The 14,402-nt window shown below is 51.7% G+C and overlaps 1 protein-coding gene across 1 annotated transcript in view; it reads right to left on the bottom strand.

Annotated features, from left to right (window-relative positions):
• HIP1 (huntingtin interacting protein 1) overlaps positions 1-14,402 on the bottom strand; it is a 153,175-nt gene that overhangs the window by 17,197 nt on the left and 121,576 nt on the right. Inside the window, exons 9-25 of the mRNA XM_027126129.1 lie at positions 13,837-13,894; positions 10,586-10,661; positions 10,353-10,493; positions 10,043-10,140; positions 9,607-9,679; positions 8,854-9,037; positions 8,242-8,330; positions 7,752-7,868; positions 6,668-6,769; positions 6,293-6,436; positions 5,707-5,842; positions 3,731-3,817; positions 3,418-3,525; positions 3,200-3,336; positions 1,334-1,444; positions 501-559; positions 6-99 (exon numbers count right to left, since the gene is read on the bottom strand). Coding sequence (XP_026981930.1) covers positions 6-99; positions 501-559; positions 1,334-1,444; positions 3,200-3,336; positions 3,418-3,525; positions 3,731-3,817; positions 5,707-5,842; positions 6,293-6,436; positions 6,668-6,769; positions 7,752-7,868; positions 8,242-8,330; positions 8,854-9,037; positions 9,607-9,679; positions 10,043-10,140; positions 10,353-10,493; positions 10,586-10,661; positions 13,837-13,894 — 1,814 coding nt within the window. The remainder of the gene's footprint in view (positions 1-5; positions 100-500; positions 560-1,333; positions 1,445-3,199; positions 3,337-3,417; positions 3,526-3,730; positions 3,818-5,706; positions 5,843-6,292; positions 6,437-6,667; positions 6,770-7,751; positions 7,869-8,241; positions 8,331-8,853; positions 9,038-9,606; positions 9,680-10,042; positions 10,141-10,352; positions 10,494-10,585; positions 10,662-13,836; positions 13,895-14,402) is intronic.

Raw genomic sequence — 14,402 nt, 5'->3', positions numbered from 1 at the left:
CTTACCCGGCCACTCTCCACTATCTCTCTCTGGAGCTCCTTTGAGGCCACGATCAGGACCTTAATAGCCTGCATTAGGCTGGTACAGGAGCCAAGGATCCTGCAACAAGCAAAAACAACAACAAAAAAGTCAGGGACACAAAACAGAGACCAAAAACAATGCGGAAGACTTGTTTTCTTTTTCTCTCCTGAACACACGCAAACTTGGGATGGGAAAAAAGGCAGGGAATATTCTGGAGGTGAAGCTCTGAAGGAAAGGGGGGTGAGAGAGGAGACTTGATTGTGGATCTTCTTCATAAGGAATAGGTAAGTAGTGACTCTTGGGGTTTCTTTCCCCTATAATGCAATATTGATATCATGGTCATCATTAATACTGATATCGACAATTCCATAGACTCAGCCCTTCCCTGTGGCGGCTGAGGTTCTATTCTAATCAGTATGATCCAGTGCAGGAAAGACAGATCCTGATCACCTAGGTGTCACCACGCCGCTCAGACTGACCTTTCATTCACCTCCAATTTAACTCCTGTGTCTCCAGCTCGGGATTTGCTGAGCATCTCCTATTAAAAAAGAAGCAGAGTTTCTCAGTACATCACAGGTACTGAGAACCCACTGGTGTCCTGCTACACCTGGGGTCCAACAACCTGCAGTAGCTGAGAAACCTAGAAGTGCCCACCCATGTCCTCGTGAGAGTCAGGAAAAGAACCCAGACCTCCGATCTATTCAGTGGGAGGCAGCTGGAGCTACAGTCTGTGTCTTGACATTTTGGCACCTGGGCTGATGTGCACAGAACTCTGAGAGCTACGGCACCATGCCAACAGGGGCAGCTGCTACCAGGTCCTCGAGGCAGGCAGCACACCAAGGCAGATGGCCTGAGTCTTCCATCAAAGGAGTAACATGTGACCTTTCCAATGGTGCCCGCTCAGCTTTTCCCTGAGACAACAGTTACCGTTGGTTTACTGAGGGCCTGGCACCGAGATCCATGTGCATTACCTCACTGAGCTCTTTACAACACCTCTCTGAGGAAGGTACTGTTATCATCACCATCATATAGAAACGGAATCCGAATCTTAGCGGGGTTAACGTAACTCAGCGGTCAGTCTGGAACGTGAATGTAGGATGGCCGGACACCAAAGTATGTGATCCTTGAGGAAACTGCTCATCTTCCCTTGGAGAACTTTCTATTTTCTGTAACTCAGAGATCCCAGGGGATTTGGGTTTTGGTTTGTTTTAGGGGGCTCTGCAGAGAATGGCTAAGATATATCCAGAGGGCAATGTTGCTGAAAGGTAGTTGCACAGCATCACTTTAGGTGATCCTGCAGAGACTTCCATACCTCTATTCTGGCCGTAGCGGTTTCAATGGCAGCGGAAGTGGCAGCCATCTCTTTGTCCACCAGGTCCCCCAGTTCCTCCTGTTTGATGTCCAGGCCTCTGGGCAGGAGCTCCTGTGAACAGCATCATGAAAGCGGAAATGACCCTTTGACCTCCTCTCTACCCTCCCGTGGTGGACAGGTAACCCCCACATGATGGCAGAAGGTAGGAGGGTCCCACCACGTAACACACTTCTTCACGCTGTGGTGGGACTTGTCTGGAACTCTCTACCACATAAGCTCTGCAACTCCACACTCCTCCCGCCTCTATTCTCACTCAGAACCCACCTCTTTCCAGAAGGCCATCCCTGTCGAACCCCACACAAGGCCATTCAGTTGCAGCTGCTCAGACCCTGACCCCACCATTGTGCAGCAGTGACTGTATTTGCTGCTTGGGAGGTACTTTAAAAACACCTTCAGGGCTTCCCTGGTGGCGTAGTGGTTAAGAATCCACCTGCCAATGCAGGGGACACGGGTTCGAGCCCTGGTCCGGGAAGATCCCACGTGCCGTGGAGCAACTAAGCCCATGCACCACAACTACTGAGCCTGCACTCTAGAGCCCGCGAGCCAAAACTACTGAGCCCACGTGCTACAACTACTGAAGCCCATGCGCCTAGAGCCCATGCTCCGCAACAAGAGAAGCCACCGCGATGAGAAGCCTGAGCACTGCAACAAAGAGTAGCCCCCCGCTTGCCGCAACTAGAGAAAGCCTGCGTGCAGCAATGAAGACCCAACGCAGCCAAAAATAAAATAAATAAAAGAAATAAATTTAAAAAAAATTCAGATGAGGGAATTCCCTGGCGGTCCAGTGGTTAGGACTCTGTGCTTTCATTGCCATGGGTTGGATCTCTGGTCAGTGAACTAAGATCCTGCAAGCCACTTGGCGGAGTTTGAATGAGAGATGATGAGGATATGATCTCTGGCCCTGGTCTCTTCCTTCTCTGAATTTATCATTCCCACTATTTTAGGTGGTAATATTCCTACTATTCTAGGAATTAAAAGCTGCCTTGCAGTGTACTCCTTAAATAGATCTGTATCACACTGTATAGAAATGGTTGATTTCCAGGACTCCCCTGATGGTCCAGTGGTTAAGAATCCACCTTTCAATGCAGGGGACCCAGGTTCAATCCCTGGTCAGGGAACTAAGATCCCACACACCACGGGGCAACTAAGTCCACGTGCCACAACTACTGAGCCTGCGCACTACAACTAGAGAGCCCGTGTGCCACAAACTACAGAGCCCACATGCTCTGGAGCCCGTGTGCCACAACTAGAGAGAAGCCCGCGTGCTGCAACGAAGAGCCCATGTGCCGCAATGAAAGATCCTGCATGCCTCAACGTAGATCCCGCAACTAAGACCCTGCAACTAAGACGCAACGCAGCCAAAAATAAAATAAAAATTAAAAAAGGTTGATTTCCTTATTTTTCTTCCCCAGGGGACCTATTTGTCCCTGTAGAACTACACCTGGCACAATTCCCTGTACCTAGGTCATACTCACTACATCTTTATTGAGTGAATAAATATATTATTTTCGTTTTAGGTGTTACCTGCCCAGCCAGATAAAAACCCTTGAAAACAGGAAAACTGTGCTCATCCTTCTTTGACACTGCTTAGCACAGTGATGATCACACAGATTCTCAATTAATATCCAGTGAATTAAATACAACTGGAAAGTCATTCAGAAGGTCAAGTTTTACAGTTCTAACTCTACCTTCCAGAATCAAGTTTGAAGTACAGAAAGAACTGGCCTAGAACCTCACTGATCCCTGAAGAAATCCCCAGCACTCATACCAAAAAACGACATTCCCCAGGGATATCACTGATGATACCTCGCCGATGGCTGTGATCCTGGTGAGGCAGCTCCTCATGGCTGTGCTGTCGGCACTCTCGATGATTCCTTCTTCCTCCAGGAAAGACAGATAGGTGAGGGTCTCCCTGCCATACTGCTTACAGGCCTCGGTCAGAGCTGCAGAGGCAAGGCGACAGAGACTTTTAAAGGCCCCCTGCTCCCCGTGCTGTGGTGGTGGCCCCTCACCCTGGTACTTACAGTCGGCAGGCTCTGGCGGGGCTCTAAGGCAGGTGGTGCTGCCATGAACAATGGTGTCACTGGTCAAGTGGGCCAGGAGGGTTACCGAGTGCAGAAGCCCACTGATATCTGCCAGGAGTTTAAAGGAAACTTTCTCAGTCCTGCTGGAGGGGGAGGGCGGTCACTTTCATACCTCCTTCCTCCCCGCTTTGCAAGTTAGACACACACACTCCTTTCTGGGTGCCTAGGAAATGGTCGCCATTGTCACGTTCCAGCATTTCGGATCCCTGCCCAGCTGTCACTAGTGACAGACCCTCTCCTTCACCTCTCTTACCTTCTGGGCAGGCCAGATACTGGCTCCAGCATTTTTCCAGTTGCTCGATGCAGCTGGAAACGGACCTGACCTTGGAGAGTAGGTGATCTGTGAGAGGGAAGACAGGGCAAAGTCAGAGTCAGAGCTGTCTCAGCTCACTTCATCCTTGTTAGTTAAGCTGCCTGACGGATGACCTTCCCAGTGGGGGGCCCCAGCCCTGCAGGAGCTTCCCTAAGAAGGGGGAGGGAGGAGAGATCGATGGCTATGCTGGTACGTGATTCTCTTACTGTAGCTTCAAAGGCTGTACTTCTGAGGCTACCTGGTCCTTTAGCCAAGAACCACGGCAATGGCATCACGGTCTAGCTTCTGCCCCTCATTTCCCATCACTGCCATTGAATCAAATCCAGGCCTTCCTGTTAAGTGTTTCAAGGCCCTTGGACTCCCATTACTCTTGGGCTCAGACCCCTGGCTCCACGTTCTGCCCACAACACCGTCATTCCCACTGCTGTGCCTTTGTGCACTGGTCCACGGAGACTGAATCGCACGCACAGGAGTTAAAAGTAGGGGCTCTTGCGTCTCGCGGCATACGTGTTGTAGCTCCTGGCTCTATCACTACTGGCTGTGTTCTCAGGCCACATGCGCCTGCTTCCTCATCCGACAAAGGAGGAATAATAGTACCACCTCCTGGCATCACAGTGAGGATTGCTGGGCCAAGGCACATAAAGCGCTTAGAATCGTGCCTGGCATATTGCAAGCACTCGGCAAATGTCAGCCGTTTTTATGATTATTATTCCCCACTCTTCTTCCTCTCCATGGCTTTATGTCTCTCCTCTTCCTTCAAAACCCAGCTCATACCATCTCTTGTGGAATCCGCCCACAGCTGCCCCATGTCCTGGTGTTCTCGCAGTAAATGAGGTACCCAGTGTGCTACTTCATTTGCAACTGTTGAATTCCCCTACAGACGGGTTCCCCACTGAACAAGATATCACAGTCCTTCTTGAAACACTTCACCAAATCGAGACCTTTCTAGCTGATAATAAAAATCACCCATCAGGGCTTCCCTGGTGGCGCAGTGGTTGAGAGTCCGCCTGCCGATGCAGGGGACACGGGTTCGTGCCCCGGTCCAGGAAGATCCCACATGCCACAGAGCGGCTGGGCCCGTGAGCCATGGCCGCTGAGCCTGCGCTCCGCAACGGGAGAGGCCACAGAAGTGAGAGGCCCGCATACCGCAAAAAAAAAAAAAAAAAAAATCACCCATCAGCTGTTTCTTCCCGTCTGCCTCGTTCTGAATGGGACCTCTCGAGACTATCAAGTCCCCTCTGCTCGAAAATGAGCTGTAATGAGATCTGTTCACGGCTACGTCCACGACTTCACAAACGCCCCGGGCCTGGATGCTCTCCCATCTACTGTGCACCAGGGCCCTCCTCTCATCACGGGGCTCCTCTGACTTCACCATATGCCCTGAGGACTCTGGGGCACGCAGAGTGGGCCCTTGCTCATGCCCGTGACCCTGTGGGGATTTTATCGTTTCTGCCTCTCCATGCTTAAGGATGATGACTCCCTGTCTAGATTTGAAGCTCATGGCAGCCACCTCTGGATTCAGACCACACTGTTCTCCTTAGAGACACAGAGGCCTGTCTGTTCCTCCTCCTCCCGGCATTCAGAATTGTTACCAGGCCTTGGCTCCCAGGATGCATTTCATCAGCGTGATCCACGACCAAAGCAGTAGTTATCACACCCGGGGGGGGAGGGGTGAGAGCTGGGGGGGGGGGGGGGGGGGAGAAGATACTAACGGGCCGGGCCCGGGGTGGGGGGGGGGCCGACGGAAAAGAAATTAGGGGGGGGGGGGGGCGCGGGCTGGGCATCCCCAGGTGATCCTGACATGCAGCTGGGCTGGGAACCCCTGAGATCAGGGTCTCACGGGATTCAAGGCCGACGCCGAAGAGCATTGGGCTGTGAGGATCCGGCACCTGCAAGCCGGGCAAGGGGAAGGGCACCTGCAGATCCGGCACAGCTGAAGAGAGCGGGCTCCTCAAACCGCCTCAGGGCCTCCTGCACCACCTGCTCGGCAGCCCTCCTCGACTCCGCCAGAAGCATTTTTCGCTGGTCCCTCGCGAGCCGGCCTACAGATTCCTAGGGATGGTCCAGGGAAGTGAGAGTCGGCCACAGGCCCCCTAATGAGCCTCCATGCCCCATCCACCTGTGACACAGCTGGGACTCCTGGAACCTTAGCTCGAGCTGCTGCTAATGAGGCCGAGGCCAGTTAGCTTGACACAGAGAAAAAGCCTTTTTAACTTTGTCCACAGGTGTGTGCCCCCGAGCACAGGAGGCTGTGGGGATGGACCACGGCAGCCCGGCCTCCACCCTTGGGGAGAGAGTGCCAGGTGCATCCCTTCTCATCTGCTCTGTGTGCAGCACGGGGCACGCTGGCATTAGGAGCTATGCCCGCAGAATATTCGCCTTCGCGATCCGGCCGAAGGCCCCAAACCCCTTTCACAGCCCCTCTGCCTCCATGCATACACTGCCGAGGCCCATGACTATGAAATTGGACTTGGTCAGCCCCAGTGGGTGTCCGTTACTTGCCTGTGCACTGGACAGTTTGATCTGGGTGTATTCCAACTGCTGCCGAAGAGTGGACAGTTCCTCCTCTCGACAAGCCATGGCTTCCACCAGGCCGCCCCGCTCCTTCTCCAGCTCGGCGATCTGGGCGGTCCATTTCGCTTCTGACTGCAGGGCGACCGAGTGGGAAGAGGGAGTTGCTGGGAGAATTAAACTGTCCCCTTTCCAGAGGTCCACACCCACCACCAGGCCACAAGGAATCTGCCCCTTCCCAAGGACACACTGCTCCCAGATGGGACCAAGGTGGGCCATGTGCTCATGGTGATGGATGCCGGGTGCCAGCAACACCAAAGCCGGAGATGGAGAAGAATGAGGAAGGGAAAGACAGGTGACGCTTACCTGGGCAGAACTTTCCAGGCTGCCTTGGACAATCTGGAGTTCCTGTTTGCTGGTGGCAAGTTCTTGCTTCAAACTCTCTAGTACTTCCGTCTGTTCTTGAGTCTGAAAGAGAAGAAATGCAGGAGCGCTCCCACCTGGGTGGTGGTTTCACGGGATAAACACGTGTAAAAATTCCCAAGTTATACTTGTGAGATTTGTATACTTTTATATAGGAGCAAGTTTTACCCTGACATAAAGCAGGGGGAAGGTGAGAGCTCAGAATGTACCAAAAATTTTTTTCCAGCTTCAGGAAATGTCAAGGGTGGGGGCGGGGTGGGGGGTGGGGAGTTTTAGGGACATTTCCCAAATGTCACGCTTGAGCCCATAATACTAATTAAAGCAGAACGAGATCTTTAATTCAGGCATCCCAACACCCAGTAGGTATAATGCTGACTCACCCCATCTCACCGTCTTGAAACAATTTCCCTTCTTTGATTTCTAAGTGGTGTTTTTCAAAGAGCGCGTTGTGACCCATGAGTAAGAATTCACAGCTAACATTTTTAAAAGAATGCAGTAAACAGAGCTTCCCCCACAAAAAAAATCCACATGCATTCACATAATAAGGATAAGTATTGCTCTGTGAAACTTTGATTTCCATTAGATGTATTTTTCACTTGGGTCACAGGAGAGCGTGAAAGCCACTAATCTAAGTGTAAGGCGTTCCATTTTATCCACCCGACATCTCCTTACTCCAATCGGACCTGCCGCCAACCCCATCCCAACTCATGGGAGTTCTGGCTGTGGGTCTTTATAAATGCCACTCCTCTCTGACATCCACCTGCTTCCACTTCAAAGCCTCCTCAAGACGCGTCCTAGCTGATGAGCCCCACTCAACTTCAGACCCTTCATCACGTCATGCCTCTAACCCCTTACACATGGGTAACCACGTCCTGTCCTGTACGGTCCCTTGTCACCCTCCCACAGGGCTCTACCTGCTCGTGAAGCAGACGACGAGGTCTTTCAATCTGTGCAGTGCTCAAGGCCCACCTCCATCTCGGACAGACACCCTCCCCCCCACCAATTCCCACCTACTTCTTCTACTCACCTTCCGCTGGGCCTGGTCGCTTACGCGCTGGAAAGAATCCTCTAGCTCTTTTTTCTCTCGTTCCAAATCCACTTGGGCTTGTCTGGCCACGGACACCTGTTTGGTCACCTCTGCATTCTGTAAGAGAAGCACAGTGTCTTGAACTAGCGTATCTCCAGCACAAAGGCCATCTTCCTTCCAGAAGAAACGACGGCATTCAGACCGTGGGTGCCCTAGAGTCGGACACAGACATCACTTTCCCACCTAGAAGGAAGCTGTCACCTTCAGATGCTCAACTCTCAACTATTTGCCAAAATGATAAAGATGGGGGATAATGCTAATGCTAGTGGGGCTGGCACCTCAGGTGGAGCTCGAGATACAGGAGGCCAGGGAGCTGCGGTTTCCAAGAAACGGCGGGGGCGCCAGCCCTGGAGAAGCCACGTGGCGTAAGTCACCGTCTCCCCCGTGCAGCGGGGCCTGCGCGTGCCGATGGGGGCGGTGAGGGTCCTACCTTCCGCAGCAGGTCGGCGTGGTTCTGCACCAGCTCGCTGTACTTCTCCTTTAGCTTGCTGTAGCGCTGCTCGTTGGCTTGGGCTTTCCCTGTATTGTCAAGGACAAAGGTGAGGGGTCTGCACTGGTGGGGACCCGTTGCCCTCCTTCCAATAAGCCAGAACCCCTAGAAGATCGTCCCTCCTTCTCACAAGCATATATACCTCCTTCTCCCTCTAAAACCCTACTGAAATAAAGTCCCCTGGGAGGTCTTCTTTAATGAAGAATTCACCTCATTCAAATCCCTCCACTGATGCATGCCTTGAGCATTTCATGCTCGGCATTTACTTTATCAGGGTTTTTGGCTTTTATGCCACGAATTTTCTTAGGCTCCCTCTCCTTCGTCATCGTCTGTAGCCCCATCTCCGTGTTCGCAGCAGGGCCTCAAGTGGGGCTCTCAACCTGCCCGACACCGATCTGCCCTTCTGACTGGTGACACTGGCATTCACGACGGCCTCCCGGACAGACTCGAGGCGGGGGCTCTGGCGCCGGGCCTCAGCCTCCATCCGGGGTCTCACTGGGCTCCGCCCTCCCCGGCCCCACCCTCACGCCCAGCCCGGTGCCAGCCGCTCACTCTCGATCTCCGTCAGGCTCCGCTGAGCCTTCTCCGTGTCCTCTCGCTTCTTCTTAAGCTCGTCCAGCTCGGCCCGCTGGAACTCGCTGTCGTCGGCTGCCTGCTGCCGCAGGTGCTGCTGCTCGGCCAGCTCGGCCTCCAGCTCGCTGATGCGGCCCTTCAGCTGCAGCGTGGCTCGATGGCGCTGCGGGAGGGCCCGGGGGTGAGCGCTGGGCGGGCCGAGCGGGGTCGACTGCCACGTCTCCAGCGCCGACCACATCAACACCTGGGTCTTCCTAAGAGGCCCACTCCCAAGGCCTCACGAGAGCGGAGGCTTCTGGTCACTACAAGCCACCCCCCAGCAACAACAGGGGGTGACGGCAGGGGAGTTCTGGTCCTGTTAGAGGGGCCTGGGAGCCGTGATGGACCAGCTGGAATGAAGGAGAGGACATTTGCCGGTCCCAGGGTAAAGCCTCCGCACCAGACGCTGCAAAGTGCCAGCAGAGCTACAAGTCAAACCTTCTCGTCGCCAAGTGAGAAGAGTAGGTCTCTCACCGCACAGCTTCACAGCCAGCTGGTGATCACAATTAGCTCCCACTATCACAGGGCCCCTGGAGCGCGGCTTAAATGCTGCTCTCAAGGGTTAAGTGCACTGGAAATGCATAACGACCTGGTCAAGATGTGGCCCAGCAAGGGTGGATGTGAAGCAAATTTAATATTAAAAGCTGTCATGTTCCGGTGAAGCCCAGACGCAGATCAGAGCCCGGCTCATACCTCAGTCTTCATGTTTTCCAGCTGTGCTTTCAGCCCCCTGATCTCTCTGTACAGTTGATCAATTAAGTGATCCCTAGGAACAGAAGGACAGCAAGTTTGCTTCCACTGTGCTTCTATCCCTTCCCTTTTAAATGCGAGCTAGGAGACCCAGGGAGGAGGTTAAAAGTCGATGTTAATTTGGGAACAATTCTTTGAAATCCTGTAAGTTATACGCTAAGACTGTCAGTGTTTCCAGATACTAATCTACCACCCACAGGTCCATGGGTATTTCAGCCTCATTCGATTTTCCTCTGGGATTTTAAAGGGGCCAGTATTCGAAGGTCAAGACATTTACCGAAGAAGCCCAAGAATTCCTCTTTGGTTGGGTGTGGCAAGTGAGATCATGGCTTAACTTAGCTTTTGTACCATGTGCTTTAACTCCACAGCCCGGACTCACTTCTCGTCCTTATTCACGCCATTCTGACTGTTGAAATTGAAGGGATCACTGCTGGAGGAGCTGCCAAAGATGTCATCGAACTTGCTGTCGTATGAATTCTGCGGCAACCAGAAAGGAGTAAGGACAAGGTTAGAGACCCAGAGAGGTCAGCGTGGGTCTCACGAGTGACACGTGGGAACGGATACTTTCTTAATCTGGTTCAGGTCCACTTACGGCGCTTGGGTTAGAAGGTGGCTGAACTTGTCCCAGGTCCTCCTGCCCTCCCCGGGGGCAACGGGAAGGCCTGAGCTTCCTCCTAAGTGGTCCTCACCTGCTGGGAGGCATCCATGTCCATGAGGTCATCCTTCTCTAAGACTGGCTCGCTGTCGGGGGATGAGGCCTCGGCTGGGATCACCACCACGGGGCTGATGTGCTCTGACAGGGCGGAGGCTCGTAGGAAGTTGGGTGGGTTCTGAAAAGGGAAGACACATCCTCAAACCCTGCCCACCTGCCAGCCTCTAAGACAGCCTCCAGGACTCAGCAGCTCCCTGGGTGTGGCCTTACCTCCGGCAGCTGAGGGATCTGAATGAGCCGCTTGAAGTACTGAAGGTTGCTGGAGCGGTAGAAGAGATCTTTCAACCTAAGGGTGGAGAAAGGCCTGAGGGCTGCTGGGGGCCTTCACCAGCCCCGGGGAGGGGACACCCTGCTTTCCTACTGCCTGCCCAGCCCCCGGGCACAGGCTGCCAAGGAGATGGGCTCCATGGTGCTAGGATGCAATTACGATGCTGCAGGGAGAGATTATTTATAGCCTGTCATCACTGATTGGGGGAAGAGTAATTCAAACCACAAAATCCTTTGGAAGAGTAGACAGTCCAAAAACTAATTTCTGCATCACCGTAGAATATATGCTGTTGTTTGGCAGATGTATCTTCCTAGCAATGTTTGGCTTAGAGTAATATTAAAATAAATTTCTGATAAACCAACTAATGATACGAAGAGGGAAGGGAACTTAATTACTAAGGTAGATCTCTTTTTAAGGAATTCACCTTATTTGAGTGCTATTTGTTATCTCCTGAACTAGACTATAAGCTTCTAGAAGGCAGAGACTGGGCCCTGCTGAGCTAGGTTTAAAAGAGTACCGGGCCAGCCATAAAAAGGAACGAAATTGGGTCATTAATAGAGACGTGGATGGACCCAGGGAGTGTCATACAGAGTGAAGTGAGTCAGAAAGAGAAAAGCAAATCTCGTAGATTAACGCATACATGTGGAATCTAGAAAAACGGTATAGATGATCTTATTTGCAAAGCAGAAATAGAGACACAGACGTAGAGGACAAATGTATGGATACCAAGGGGGAAAGGGGTGGGGAGGGAGGAATTGGGAGACTGGGATCGACACATATACATTATTGATACTATGTATAAAATAGACAATTGATGGGAACATACTGTATGGCACAGGGAACTCTACCTAATGCACTGTGGTAAAATGGGAGGGAAGTCCAAAGGGAGGGGGTATCTGTACGTGTATGTCTGATTCATTTTGCTGTGCAGCGGAGGCTAACTTAACATTGTGAAGCAGCCATACTCCAATTAAAATTAATTAAAAAATAAAAATAAAGTAGTACCAGGCATGGAGGAATTACTCAGCAATATTGGTTGAAGAAAAACCATTTATACTGTGTCCTAATCTTGGATGGATATGGGAATAAATAAACCCCAATTTTTTCTCTTCCTCAAGTCTCCATTTTGAATCTAAACACTGAAGGCCAACAAAACTGAGGGCACCAGACATATTTTCTGAGATATAATAAAAGAGGGTCAGGGATCTCAGCACCCTCTCTCTGCAGCACAGAATTTTCTCCAGCTCAGCCCAATAAACGAAACTCCTGGGGTCTCACGATAACCCTTCAGACCCCAGGGTTAGGACTGTCCCTTGATATCACTGTTGCTTTCCCCGAATTCGGGGACATTGAGGCCTCAGCCACCGTGTCTGTGGAAGAGAAGGTGAGGCGGCAGTCATGGGAAATGCTTTTATAAGCTCAAAAAAATGAAAGGAAACAGAATCACCTGACCACACGTTCCCTGCTTTCTGGGCTGGAGCCAACAGTAATAGGCTCTGCTGCTTTCCTAAGCTACTGGAATTTAACGTTCCAGGAAATCAGCCCCAGGGCCTGTCTCCTAGCATTTAATAAGTCATTTATTATAGAATAAACATACGAGGCTTTTCAGACAGAACAAGGAAACGGGGAGGATAGCACAACCCCGAACTTGCCCTCTCTGATTGTTGCTCAGGAACCAGCAAAAGAAGCCTAAGCTTGGGATCCTGGGGGTGGGGGTGGGGGTGGGGGGGGGCGATGCTTTTCCTGCAGTCAAGGGTGAAGAAATTAACAAGGAAAACATCATGCTCATGCTTCCCCACCCCACCCCCCGCCCCCCAGCCCCATCCTCCTGTCTCTCCCTCCATTCCATCCCTTCTTCTTGGGGCATACTTAATTGAAAGATGAGCTGGACTTGTCATCTCGTCACCAATTTTCTTTCCCAAGTGCACCAGAATAATTTCCCCTTTGGTCAGAGAAGCTCTTCCTCTTCTAGACTAGCTGATTAGCTTATTAATTCATTCAAACATGATTGAACGCTTAATTGGCTGCTGTGAATCAGGTGCTAGAGGTACAATAATGGACAAGACAGTGAAACAAAAAAAGTCATGCTAAGAACCAGGAAGGAAGTAAACAGGGTGCTGTGATGGAGAATATGAGGGTGGGGTCGGAGGAGCAGAAGGTAGGCAAAAAGACCCCAAATGAAGGGCCAGAGACTGCCTTTGTGTGGAGGTGACTGAAGATGACCTGGATGGAGCTGGCCAGGCTGGGAGGAGAGCATCCTGAGGACAGGGAACAGCACGTGCTAAGCCTCTGAGCGCAGGCTATATTCCGGGAACTGGAAGAGGACCTTACGTGGCTGAAACACTTGGAGAACTGGAGACAAGGTCACAGATGGCGGGCAGGGGCCAGATCATGTAGGGGCCTTGCAGACCACAGAGAGGAGCTTCGAATTGATTCTCAGTGTAATCAGAAGCCATTGAAAGGTTGTAAGCAAGGAATTTATGTTTTTACAAGGTCGTTCTAACTGCTGGGTGGGGATAGGATTGCAGAGGGCAGGAGCTGAAATCCAGAGCATCCCGTCCATATCGGAGGGTCCTGGTAGACAGCAATGGAAGTGGAAGAGATGGGATATATGACCAGAGACAAGACCTCTTTGTCAATTATCATCTGAACTTGCTAATAGATTGGACGTGGGGAATGAGGAAAATGGTGAGTTCCGGATCTCTGTCCTAAGTGGATGGTGGGCAGCATTTATTGAGATAGAAGGGAAAGAAAAAGGTTTTTGAAGAAAACCTAGAGTTTAGTTTGAGATGTAAGTTTGGTATAGTGATGTCAAATAGACCACTGGGGATGTGAACCTGGAATCCAGAGGTAAGGTTGGGCTGGAGTTATATCTTTGGGAGTTGTCAGCATGTATACGGTATAAAACCATGAGAACTCAGGGAGAAGAAAAACGGAAGAGGATGAAGCCCTGGGAATAAAGCAGGATGACTGACTGAATGAAACTGTCTTTCTCTATGAGATTTATTAGAGAACCGATAGCTTCCCCAGCCATTGGTAGGTTTGCTGCCGTCTTCTTTTCCTTCGCTTTTTAAAGCATTAAAGCAGATACCCTCACCCCTCGATGATTTAAAAGCAAGTGCTTCCTGCATGGAGTAATTGGCTTTATAGCACTTTTAGATTCGCCTTCCTTTCTCTCACTTAAGCCGCTTACTTTGTGAACTGCTCCATGAAGCGGTCCCGGTGGCCTTGCAGGGTGTCGGCTGGAAGACCTGGAAGAAATTGGAAAGGACTAAGAGGGAATAGGAGGACCAGAGGGCAGGCAAGACACAGCGGGAAGGGACCATCCCTCCTGGGGCTGGGGGCCAGCCCTGCAGGAAGGCATTCTTGACCTAGAGTTGCCCTGGGAAACCACGAGGGCCCAGTGGGGCCAGCAGGGACTCTGGGGCTACTTATCAGTCAGACCTTTCCTTCTGTTTGCTCCTGGACTGCAAGCCACTCTCGACAGAGCAGGATGGAAGTTACGTCGCTGACTACAGCAGCGGTGACCTGACCCAAGCAGCAGGGTGGACCACGGCAGGCCCCAGAGGGGGGCTCTCTCCAGGGGGTTGTGTGCACTGGGCACACTGGGTGAGGCCCAGCACAGACATGAGTCTGGAGAGATGCAGAGAGCCTGCCAGAGACAGGCAAAGACTGCAGGACTGAGACCCTTGGGTTCAGGGGTATACGGGAACTCTCTGAACTATCTCTGCAACTTTTCTGTAGATCTAAATCTATTCT

Source organism: Aethalodelphis obliquidens, unplaced genomic scaffold (genome assembly GCF_003676395.1).
Source record: "Aethalodelphis obliquidens isolate GAN/ISIS:26980383/991018 unplaced genomic scaffold, ASM367639v1 scaffold30, whole genome shotgun sequence".
In the NCBI taxonomy this organism is placed as follows: domain Eukaryota; kingdom Metazoa; phylum Chordata; class Mammalia; order Artiodactyla; family Delphinidae; genus Aethalodelphis; species Aethalodelphis obliquidens.
The sequence above is the reverse complement of the archived record's forward strand: the minus strand, read 5'-3'. Positions and strand labels throughout refer to the sequence as shown.